Below are 11,690 nucleotides of genomic sequence, written 5' to 3' on the forward strand. Positions count from 1 at the left end.
ATATATATATATATATATATATATATATATATATATATATATATATATATATATATATATATATATATATATATATATATATATATATATATATATATATATATATATATATATATATATATATATATACTACATATTTATATACTACATATATATATACTACATATATATATATATATATATATATATATATACTACATATATATATATATATATATATATATATATATATATATATATATATATATATATATATATATATATATATATATATATATATATATATATATATATATATATATATATATATAGTCGCACGGTGGCGCTGTTGACCTTCACAGCAACCATTGACTCTCAAGCCGACTTTGGTCCGGCTCAAGTGGATAATTCACATAGAAAATAATATATAAAATATATATATATATATATATATCACAAAAAGTGGATATTAAGGTAAATTATGTATCTTTTGTCCTTTAAAGTAGATAGTTTTGAAGTGCATAATGAGTAACCTTGGACAGTATAATGTACAGTATTTTATTTTTTCTGTCTATTTTTGGTATTACGTACAAATAAATTATATACAATATTCAACTTACTGCACGTGTGAAGATACAAGCGTAATAGAAACAATATAGTGAATTCAGTCTCAAAGTTCCATGTCAATTACATAGTTAGCACTCCACATGCTCAGTTGATACCCGCACAAGTCTCAAAATAATTTTCATAATTTCCCTGTGACAAAATTCAATGTAGAATCTATTTTTTGACAATACTGCTCCTGCCTTGCTTTGCATTTGTTATAGTGATTTGACAAATATGACTTGAACTGATACTTGAATGAGCTAAGAAGAAGAAATCATCCATTTTAATAGTAATATTCTTGCAGTAAAAATCTACTCGTAACAAATTGATGTATCAAAAAACACCCCCCAAGAGAGAAGGGGTTATTGTCAAATGAAGGACAAACATATAAGCAGGCCTTTGGAAGAAGAGCAATCAGTGACATGGAAAACCCGTCAGGAGTGTGATAGAGATCGATCATGATGATTGAGTTTCAAATTTGAACAAGACAAAAATGCTAAAAAAAATGCTGAAAAAATGCTGAAAAAATGCCTCTAATGTCCTTGGAATGCTTTTGGTGGCGGATCATTCTTACTATTCCAGCGAGAGGAAAAAAATGCGTAAAAAAGCATTGGTCCCACTTTTCTTCCTGTTCATTCTAATCATTCACCAAGTAATTTGCAATTAAAACACATGTCGTTGTTCTTCTTCACCAAGAACTCGCACGTGGCGGCCCGCTCCAATGTAATGGGCACATGGCTATAGAGTGGACCCTTGGGTGGCAGCCCCTGGCATATGGTATATTTCTCCAGCCCCAAAAGCAGACTGACCACTTCGGTCACAGAGGTCATTTTGTGCGGGAATTTACGGTAGAGCGAGTGGGTCGGTAAAAGCGGTTGCTTTTGAACGGTGACGTAATATACGAGGCCCGGGTCGATCAGTACGATGGTGTCGGACATACTGGATTGTTTGGAGCACTGGACTAGCTGAATCTGGGGGCCCTTCGCCATAACGGCGTACCAGAGGATCGGTAGGGAGGTGGTGCGCAAGGAATTGAGGAGTTTCAAAAGTTGGCTATCCACATCATCCACTGCTTCGACCGGGTTGTCAGCCAAGCTGAAGATTTGTGTTATCTAAAGAGGTGAAATAGGTTCAATATAAAAGCTGAACCAGAATGACAGATTGTTTTGAAATTGAACATTTACCATGGGCAACTCATTATTCTCCTCTTCAAGTTGCTCTGGAAAATCTGACTCAAGGTGAGACTCCTCTTCTTCCCTTTTATTTAACCGATTCTGCAAATATACGTTTTTTTTAAATTGTTGTTATAGCTGTCAAGCAAAGTTGAATTTAACATAGGAGCCTGGCAAATGAAGCCTTTACGAATACACATTTACGAATAAGTTTTTCTCCATATTTTCTAGGTTTTTTTATCATTTCAAATTGTGTACGGCGTATAACAACTTTTGTACAGGATTCTTGTCTTTTTTACTATAATTGTGTTGAAAACTTTTGCATCTGCTGACCAAAAACTCCAGTAAAACGTTGATATTATTAAATTATGAGGTAGAAGAAAAAAAAAAACACTTACTTGTGAAATTCTCCTTTTATTTGTTTTATCGTGTCTTTTCGCCAATTCTTGATCTTCCAAAATGGAACGATTTAACTGAGGAGATAAATGGTTACACATTTTATTAGGTTGTCTATCTGTGGCATCCAAAATATGAATAATCTGGCAATGAGCCCACCTGTTTGGTTACATCCATCGTGTTTATGTCATGCGTGTTACTGCTGGAAGGTTCTAAGCTCCAATTCATCTTAAAGGAGAAAAGCAGACAAGGTTTTGGCGTTTTTTCCGATACAACACACTTTTGTACAAGAAACAAAAGTCAGAAATGGGTCAAAATGAAAACAACTAACGTCTTGGAAGTCATCGTCCTCTTCGCTAAAGTCCCAGCAATCCGATGGCAGTTTTCCCCTCTTTAAATTGGACTTCCGGCTGTACGTGTAATGAGGTCTGGGCCTGCCTGGTAGCGATGGATCGTCCGAGCGATAATCGGCAAGAGACATCTGGAAGGGGAGTAAGTGTCTCTGAAAAGAACAGAGCAATGCAACTGTGACCCGTCAGTACGGTGCACAATCACAGCCCGGTTGTAGCGTGCCCGCCAACAACGTACTGACCATGGCCTGTCTCTGGCACTGTCGGAGGCGACACTTTTGCCTCTTTTTATTGCTGCCGCCAAACTTGGGTTTGTCGACACAAAAGTCACATGTGCCGCAGTCCTTCCTGCAGAGACACGCGTTACATTCGCCGCAGGCCCGTCGCTTACGTTTCTTGTGCCACTGAAAACACATGTTGGTGTACATTTAGCTCACAAGAGGCATCAAGCTAGGTTTTAAGAACAGTATGCTTTTATAGTTCATTAGGTCGACCTAAGTGCTTAATTGGCAACGGCCAAAAAGCACCACATTACTGAAAACTCACAACCACTAGACAAAAGGAGCAGAAAAAGTATGCATTCTTTTTTTTAAATAATAAACCAAGCATATTCGCTGTTGGCGACACCTAGCGGGAGATAATAAAAGTGCAGATTAAGATCAAGACTCACATCATCATCATCATCGGTTGAGTAGTCATCGTCGTCGTCAAAGTTATCCGTTTCGTTGCCTTTCACATCCACCGGCTGCAGAAATGACAAAAAGAATGAACGAAATACAGATGATAATCCCTACCCCGTGAATGATATTCTCTAAAATTTGACATTTTACCTGAGAGTCTGTTGGTTCCTCCTACAAAATATAAACACAATGCATTCATCTGAATATATTTCCTCCAAAACCATAAATTAGAATTAATATCACACTAACAAATGGTAGCAGTGAAAGGCTGGCTCCTTTATTTTTGCTAAAGACTAAAAATCTATCTATCTTGCAATATTCATACTTTTTTTAAAGTAATAAAATAAAATAATCAAGATTATCAGTAAAATAAAAAGCATAGCAATTACCTATTATTATTATTTAACAGGTATATGTACTTATCAATAGTCACCTGCAAACTGATGTTGTCATCCAATAATTCACAAATGTCGCTGTCTGGCATCTTTGGTACGAGACTTTCTGTTTCAGAATTCTGAAGGGAAAGATGATTGGAAAAAAAAATGGCAACCAGCGAGAAGTTACATGGTAAAAAATAGCTGTGCACACTTTTACTTACTTTGCGAATTGGACAGATACATTTGCGCATTCGGCAGATGCGTTTTCGGCTTTCAGCATGCTTGCAGTTGTTGCACTGGCCACAGTCCACCGTCATGTGACATCCTATACACTGACCACATGGAATCCACTACAGTGGGAATGAACAATAGATTATTAAAGTAGATGATGAGAATTAGGACTATTATCTTATGTTTTATCATCTCATCAATACGCTCCCATTTTGTCACGAAAAACAGATTTCTCTTAAGCAATAGTGTGCATGTTTCTTTTGAAACAAATGTCAAACAGAATACTAAATTCAACACAAGCTATTTTAATAATGAAGCCACAATAGAAAACATTCCAACATTTTTATTCAAAGAATTACGAGTCACCCAAAGCCTAACAAATCCTAAAATATCTCATCATAAAAAAGGTAAAGGACACTATATTACCTTCCGTAAACGAATCAGTGGGTGTTCATTTGCCTTTGAAGCTGTGGATTAAAACAATAATTAAAAAACAATTTTAAAAAAGACGATCCAGGCCTGCAACAAATTATCATCATCTTTTTCTCCACCACAGCTGACATACCCCAACATGAAGGACAGCTGGGTCTCTTTCTTTGTCTGTCGTACCACGTGCCGATGAAAGACATTCCACATTTGGAACACAATCTGTTGAGAATTAAAAGTATTTTACCTTCATCTGTATTTATTTAGTTCCATTAACTACTGCTAAAACTTAACATCTAACAATGTCTCAACAGGGGTTTGTGCAAAAAAGAATTTAGCCACTGAACTCACAATGTTTTATCTTGTGGGCCCGGTTGTCCTTTTATAGAGAGGTGCTGTTTGTTTGACGGCACGCAAAGTTTAATTTTTATGCTGGGTACTACGCCTTTGCTGAGAGGCTGTTGGTAAGATGGCTCCTTTGAGAGGAAGGCTTTGGCCCAATTGCTGCTACCACTCTTGGGGCCTGAGTCCGGAGTGTCGGCACCCTCGCCCCTCTCCATCCAACTGGATTCGGAGGAGGAGCGTTCCCGAGTTTTCCTCTGAGGGTTCAGAAATAGTTAGGTGAAGAACTAAAAAGAAATGCAAAGGCATTTTCGACATACATATTTCAGAAAATGAATACCTTCCTTCCGCCTCGATGTCTTCGCACTTGCTCATTGTGGAATTTCCCTGCTTTGTAGTCAAATTTTGATATGTCACGCACTCCAACGAACATGGTCATCAGCTCTACTCTGCTTCTCACTCGATAACCATCAGGACTGAAAATTGAAAAAAAAAAACCACAAATCCAGTCTTCAACTTTTAAGCACTCATTGCCTATTTATTCCATTACAAACACTTAAATAGAGAAAAAAATACTAGTAACCCTGAGTAACACACAACTGATTGTCTAATTTGAGCGTTTCTTCTTATACCATCAAACTCAGTATAAGTGCACAAAACATTATTGCCTATGCAAATCACAATAATAATAATAATTAATAATAATAATAACAAGTCAGTTATTCTATATTTGCAGGAAAGACAAAATACTAAACCATTTGTTCCATTTTTATATTCTGAACCCATTGAATAAATCTTATTAAAAATGACTTATTTAATTATTCAAGACCTATTGTTCAGTTTAAAGTCTTACTTATCAAAGGCTGGTCCATTGTTAAATACAATACAGACCTATTATCCATCAACTTCCATTTAGGTGATGTTCAATACACACCATATGTAAACAATGAGACCACCTAACCCCGCCCCACCCCACCACCAAACATTCCAAAAGGAAAAATACCTGAGGTAATAGACATCCATTTGACCAACACTAGAACCAGACTGGCGAATAACCTCTTTCCGCTTCCACCCTACTCCAAGTTCGGGGAAGTCAAACCACCCCTCGTCGGGATGTGTACGCTTGCGTCGTTTTCGGTTAACACTAAAGTAAATAAAAATAAATAAAAAAACAACAACAGCCACAAACAATATATCACAAATGTAATGCCATAATTTAAATACAAACAACAAATAATTTAAAAGCTAATAATAACATTGCTGCCAAATTGAAATGGAAAATAACTGATAACAGAGATTGTCTTACTTGTTTACTCTTTTTAAAATATGTTCATTGCCTGCTCCGAAAGGAGTCCATTCGCTTCCTCCAGCTAGGCTTTCATCATCGTCACACTGATCGTCATCTTCAAGAGGCTCCAACCAATCAGTGGGGGGACAGTCAACCAGTGGCTTTTCCTCCTTTAAGTGATTCTCCTCTTCTTGTGCTTCTCTGACATTATCTGGAATGGGCTTTTCTCTTTTGCCATGAATAAATGCATCTTGTGCTTGGCTGTTCTTCCCTGTACTTTGACCTACATCATTTTTTAGCTCGTACCTAAGAGTCTGTAGATGCAGGGCTTCCTTGTTGTTCCCGGGAGTGAGCAGGAGTTCCACATCCATTGGTGCAACACTTTAAAACTCTGGAGGCTGTTTTCAAACAATGGCCAGGTTTGACTATATGTTGGAGCATCCTATTTGATGTAGAACATTTTCACACCATGTGAAGATTCAGTCTTGCCCATGGTCTACAATATTGATCAAAAGTTTAAAACAAAAAAAGGCTGTAAGTAATCAAGTGCAGATAAAGTAGCCATAATACTGCCTTGCCTTTTTAAGTAGCAAAATACCACAGCTATTCTTGTTTTGGTGTTTTATGATGGTCAACAAATAGCAGATTTAGCCATTAAATAAGTATAATTGTTTAATTAAATGTATTTTATTTTTAAACTGGTTTACAAAAAAGATAAGATAGTTAGACAGGACACGACCAATATTTTAAATATCAAATAAATTGCTGTTTGGTTTTAAGAACGATGAATGGCCATAAAAACGCTAGTATCACTGATTTAAAACAAACAATTGACAAAGCGGTAGACGTAATATTGTTGTTGTTTATTGCTTTATTCTGAGTTCACCACAAATTCAACCTTTGTAATAGATTTCTATACGAGGGTGGACCCCAACTGCCCGGCTGCTAACGTTAGCAGAAATAAGCTAAAGCTAATTTGATAGTCTCAGTACAGTAAGACATTGCGAAATTCCCGATCAAGTGTATAGACCGTTATATGATACCACTCATTGAAGTTTCGACGGTTCAATTGGTCAACAAAAAATTAGTATATTATTACTTACCTTCTTGACACCAGCACCACCATGATTCCACGATGTTATTATAGTTCCAAGACGGCTAGCAAACTTGGATTGCGCTTCTATAATGGACGGGATCCACTTTGGGACAAAACGTCCACAGAAATCTCACAATTGCTTTGGTTTTGCTTTAAAACAAACTAAGGATGGAATTATTTGTTTAAAAAATGCACATTTTAACACAAGATAATGTGACACGTTATCAAATTAGTTAAAGAAAACCGAGTGGGGGAATCCTTTTGCTTTAGATCAGGGATAGGGAACCTATGGCTCGGGAGCCACATGTGGCTCTTTTGATGGGTGCTAATGGCTCTCCGCTAAACTGTGAGCTAAAATCTGGACACTATCTCTAGAGTCGCTTTAATCTTCCAGTTTTTAATTAAACCTTTCTGCATGCATGCATCCCATTGATTAGCATCAGGGTAACAATTTTGTCAACATAATTCTGGGACTTTTTCTACTTTAAAGGTAGTGACTAAAAATAATAGAAATACTGTAAATCAGAAAATATATCAATTAGCATTTTAAATCTAGTTTGATAAAATAAAAAAATGTATATCACCCATATACCAAATACAAATAAGGCTTCAGAAAGTCAGGTAAAACACAAACTAGATTTATAAAAATACTGCAAAGGTGAATCCTTAAAATCAATTTATTTTGTGTGTTCATATAAAAAAACACACTAGGTGATGAAGTTGGGAAAATATATAAATTTACCAATTTAATTTAATTACTATACAACCAAGTAAAATAAAAAATGTGGTAATTCCATGTTTACCAACCACTTTAACCCGACCACCTCCAATTTTGATGAAACTTTGCAGACATAACTTGTGACTGTAAAAAAATCAAATTCCAAATCAGAAACAAATGTATCAACATTCCTGGAGACATGCCCTCTTTAACTCATTTTAAACCCTTGTCGCAATCTTTCTGAAAATGTGAATTTAAGTTTTCCAAGTCAATAGCATCATCTCCCAAAGAAAAAAAAACAACATAATCAAAATCAGAATAGGTCGAGTTACTTAATTTTGGTTGTTTTGACACAGAATGACCCAATACACATACAAAATAATCTATTTTGACTTCAGACTAGTACAATTATTTTAAGTTAAACCCTGAACACATACATTTCCGTACAAACTACTCCCCCTATCTATCCTTGTTACTGCGAAGATCTGTGGTCAGAGGATCGTGCTGAATGGTTTGGTGCAACATAAGTGCGAGTAGACCTGCTCTGTTGGTCATTGCGGTCCTTACATTGCGCTCTTGTTCAAAGAGCTCGTCCAACTTGTACCACTGTGGGTTGAGAATTAAAATCGACACTTAAGCTCTCTGAATTATGCAACGTTTAGTTTGTTTGAACGATATCTAACAATCAATACCCACCACTCGAACTCGCTCCAGGTCCACTTCAGCCCTCCTGAGCTTCTCCCAGTTGTAATGCTTGTTGCATTTTCGCTTTGCCACCTTGCAATATTCTCCAGTCAATTCAAAGACATTTTTCACCAAAGGACAGCCGCACACTTCGTCAACAGGAATCTGGGAAAACGCGGGTCAGAAATGTAAAGGGAAAAAAATATTGATATCACAAAAAGTTATGTAAAGTGTACTTGTACTTTTCTTGCACTAACCTTGGGGTCTCTGGAATGCTCTGGACACAAAACCTGAAGTCTCTTGCAGTAGGTTTTGCTTTGTGGATTGTACACATCACAAAACAGTCTTGTTGCCCTGCGAAGGAGGAAAAACAAAAATTGTGAAGCAGCTCAACTGGGAGAAAATATATACATTCGTTTTTCTTTTCCTTACCCTTCGATTTTTGTAGGATACATGGAACCAAACGAGGTTTGACTCTCATACTGTCAAAATAAAAGAAGTCAGCACTCCTGATTTACTTTCTCGGGCCGCACAACATGATGCGGCGGGCCAGATTTGGCCCCCCGGGCCGCCACTTTGACACCAGCGGAGTAGTGGTTCCCAGTAGCTGAAATGTACAACATATTCACCTTTGCATAGCACCTCTCCATATGTCTTAGTGCAACTTTTGGGTTGACGGGATGGCTGCAGGACACGCAAAATATCTGGAGGTCTGTGTCATCTCCCTCCCCTTCATTCACCTGATGAGAATGGACAAAAAATATGAGGGGGAAAAAAGATGAGGACACCAAAGCAACTAAAGAAATGATTTATACACATCCCACTTTACCTCCTCATCCTGCTGCACAGCCTGCTGCTTGGCCTTGGCGATGATGCCCTCCAGTTCGTGGAAGCGACGCTCCATTTCAGTCAGGCGCAAACGGGCGTTCTGCTGATCTTTACGAATGCGCTCTAGTTGCTTTTTACCGTGTTCCTCGGCGATGCAGGGACTCTGTTGCCACTGCTGGATGCGTTGCGGGAGTATCTCATAGATTCGACTGCAGCGGAGACACACGCAAATGAGGTAAACTATTTAGAATGAGTAGTTCTGGAATTCCGCGTACCTAGCGTGTGATGAATTTACTCTCAGCGCTTCATTTAAAAAAAAAAGGCTCTTACTTGGCGGCTAACTTCATGCCGCATGCCTCTGAGCAGTATTTAGAGTTTGCCCTGGTAGCTTCGACACAGTTGGGCCCGAGACACTGATGCCGCCCACCATGATCTCGTACGTCGCCCCTCTCACTGTGTCGGCTTCTGTCCTTGTGCTTCTGCTTCTGTTTGTGGCGCCGGGACTCTTTCTGAACAGATTCAAAACATTCCCCGTCTGCTGAGTTGTGACCACACTACTGGAGGGGAAAAACACCTTTAGGCAAATGTTTTACTTTCTTGTCGAACTTTTTCTCTCGCCTCTTGACGTGTTTGACTTTCACGGCTTTTTTTCGCAAGACGGGACTGAAAGGCCCCTCATCGTCATCGTCGTCATCCGTCGCCCATCCCTGGTGAAAAGCAGAAGGATGAGCATATTCTATAGTTGGAAGGTAAAAAAATATTTGATAGAGAACGTGTTAAGAGTGCTACCATTCTTCTGTTTAACCGTGATGCTTTGTATTGGTGGTATAGATCTGCCTCGCTGTCATAGTCCTCAGAGTAACGCCGTCTTCTGTGGTGGGAGTTCTGTCTTCTCTCGCGCAAATACTCTTTCTCTTCTTTGACTCGTAGCATTTTCTGTGTTTCACAAGAAAGAATTGTTTTCCACTTCGTGGCACAAGAAACTTGGCTACTTGCAAGCTTGCCAAATAATTCTGCAATTTTCTAATAAACATTTTCCGTTTAACTATGGGAAAGTACAATATATAAAGCATTGTGACATGGTGTAATTTTAAAACATACCCTTGCTCGGACTTCACATTGTCTGAATCTACATTTTTGTCTTATTTTATTAGGACCACCAAATTTCTTCATGTCTTTGCAGAAGTCACACTGTGCACAATCCTCAGTCCTCCTGCAGGGCTCGCATTCGCCACACATTCGCACAGAACGCTTGACCTGCAACATCAAGATGAAGACAATAATGGCTGCGAGCAATGATGAAGAAGCTGGATATATATCTATATTATCTATATTTTTGTTCTAAAATGCTTATTTGTAACGCGGAAAACTTACTTTTGATCCACGTCGTCGTTCACTTCGATAGTCTGGAGTACTAGGGGTGCTATACTGTCTTTCAGTTCTATCAGAGTCTGGTTCCCTTTCTCGGTTTTTCTTTTCTTTTCTGTATCTTATCTCCAGCAGTGGGTTTTCATCTGGTAGCAGGACGAAGAAAAGAACAAGAACCATTGGTACTTTTCATAGTCGGTCAATAAATGTTAGGCTAACTTGCTCATTTGAATCACCTCGGCATCTCATGCAGTACCACTCGCGGATAGCCTTGGCCATCTTTTCTGTGATATTAATGCAGTTTCCATGGAACCACTCATTGCAGTTATCACAGCCACTGAGAAGTGCAAAGGTAGCATTTTATTCAAGAACATTTTTTTAATCAGAATCTAAACTATGAAACAGCAGTGGTGTGCTTACATCATGAAGCAGTTGATGTGTGGTTTTCTGCAAATACAATACAGTGGGGAATTTTCCAAATCCATATTACTGCTTTCTGGTCCTGGGACTGGGTCCATATCAGATGCTTCGCTTTCCTAGGAAAAAAAAATAATAATATGGAATAAGTTCACTGTGAGCGGCCCGACAACTGAGTGGTTAGCACACTGGTTTTGGGTCCACCTGTGTGGAGTTTGTATGTTTTCCCAGAAATTGCATGCAAAATGAGACGAGATAAGTTCACTGTCACGTAACAGTTAAGTGTCACACTGTCCAATTGACAACCCACATGCTAATACATTAAAAAATAAAATTCAAGGAACGTGATCACTTCTTTGATAAACGTGTGGCCACCAAAGATTTGACATTTCAGTCCGTTTAAAGGTTTCGATATTTATTTATATCGGTAATGTACTGCTTGTGTCTAGTTAGGCCATGTTTATATCTACCAACGAATCGCAATATGACCGTTTAAACCTTATATTTATAAATAAATAAAAGTAATTAAACACTCGCACTTACCATTGTATTTGAACTGGCTCAGAATTGTTCAAGAGGTAAATTAGGCAGCTTTTTGGAATAAAACAGCACCACTTGGGGGGATATTCAACATTAGCCTAGCTATAATTTCAACCTACGATGCCTACGTCATCAAAACTGACTGATGACAACACCCCCATAAAATGAGTTAGCGACATCTACTGGACTGGA

At 38.0% G+C, this 11,690-nt stretch overlaps 2 protein-coding genes across 3 annotated transcripts; both read right to left on the bottom strand.

Moving 5' to 3' along the window:
• Window positions 1-523: 523 nt before the first annotated feature.
• On the bottom strand, window positions 524-7,114 carry mbd1b (methyl-CpG binding domain protein 1b). Of its 2 annotated transcripts, none has more exons than XM_077727217.1 (17): window positions 6,951-7,114; window positions 5,866-6,343; window positions 5,563-5,703; window positions 4,900-5,035; window positions 4,569-4,816; window positions 4,357-4,439; window positions 4,218-4,258; window positions 3,782-3,910; window positions 3,617-3,697; window positions 3,334-3,354; window positions 3,174-3,248; window positions 2,746-2,907; window positions 2,485-2,634; window positions 2,313-2,381; window positions 2,156-2,230; window positions 1,770-1,859; window positions 524-1,697 (listed from the first exon to the last, which is right to left on the bottom strand). In XM_077727217.1, exons 2-17 carry the CDS (start codon window positions 6,216-6,218, stop codon window positions 1,227-1,229), a joined length of 2,325 nt encoding a protein of 774 aa, XP_077583343.1. In that variant the 5' UTR covers window positions 6,219-6,343; window positions 6,951-7,114; the 3' UTR covers window positions 524-1,226. The 2 variants fall into 2 exon arrangements, with proteins under 2 accessions (XP_077583343.1, XP_077583342.1); XM_077727216.1 differs by having other exon boundaries at window positions 2,485-2,655; window positions 6,951-7,109.
• A 488-nt stretch (window positions 7,115-7,602) lies between these two features.
• Window positions 7,603-11,656, bottom strand: cxxc1b (CXXC finger protein 1b). The gene is made up of 14 exons (XM_077727244.1): window positions 11,502-11,656; window positions 10,962-11,077; window positions 10,778-10,878; window positions 10,548-10,687; window positions 10,275-10,430; window positions 9,963-10,109; window positions 9,767-9,880; window positions 9,504-9,682; window positions 9,175-9,382; window positions 8,975-9,085; window positions 8,778-8,827; window positions 8,603-8,699; window positions 8,358-8,510; window positions 7,603-8,267 (listed from the first exon to the last, which is right to left on the bottom strand). The coding sequence occupies exons 1-14, from the start codon at window positions 11,502-11,504 to the stop codon at window positions 8,121-8,123; spliced, it is 1,722 nt and encodes a 573-aa protein (XP_077583370.1). The 5' UTR covers window positions 11,505-11,656; the 3' UTR covers window positions 7,603-8,120.
• Window positions 11,657-11,690: the final 34 nt, after the last annotated feature.

The sequence above is a fragment of the Stigmatopora nigra genome, chromosome 10 (genome assembly GCF_051989575.1).
Source record: "Stigmatopora nigra isolate UIUO_SnigA chromosome 10, RoL_Snig_1.1, whole genome shotgun sequence".
Classification (NCBI taxonomy): Eukaryota; Metazoa; Chordata; class Actinopteri; order Syngnathiformes; family Syngnathidae; genus Stigmatopora; species Stigmatopora nigra.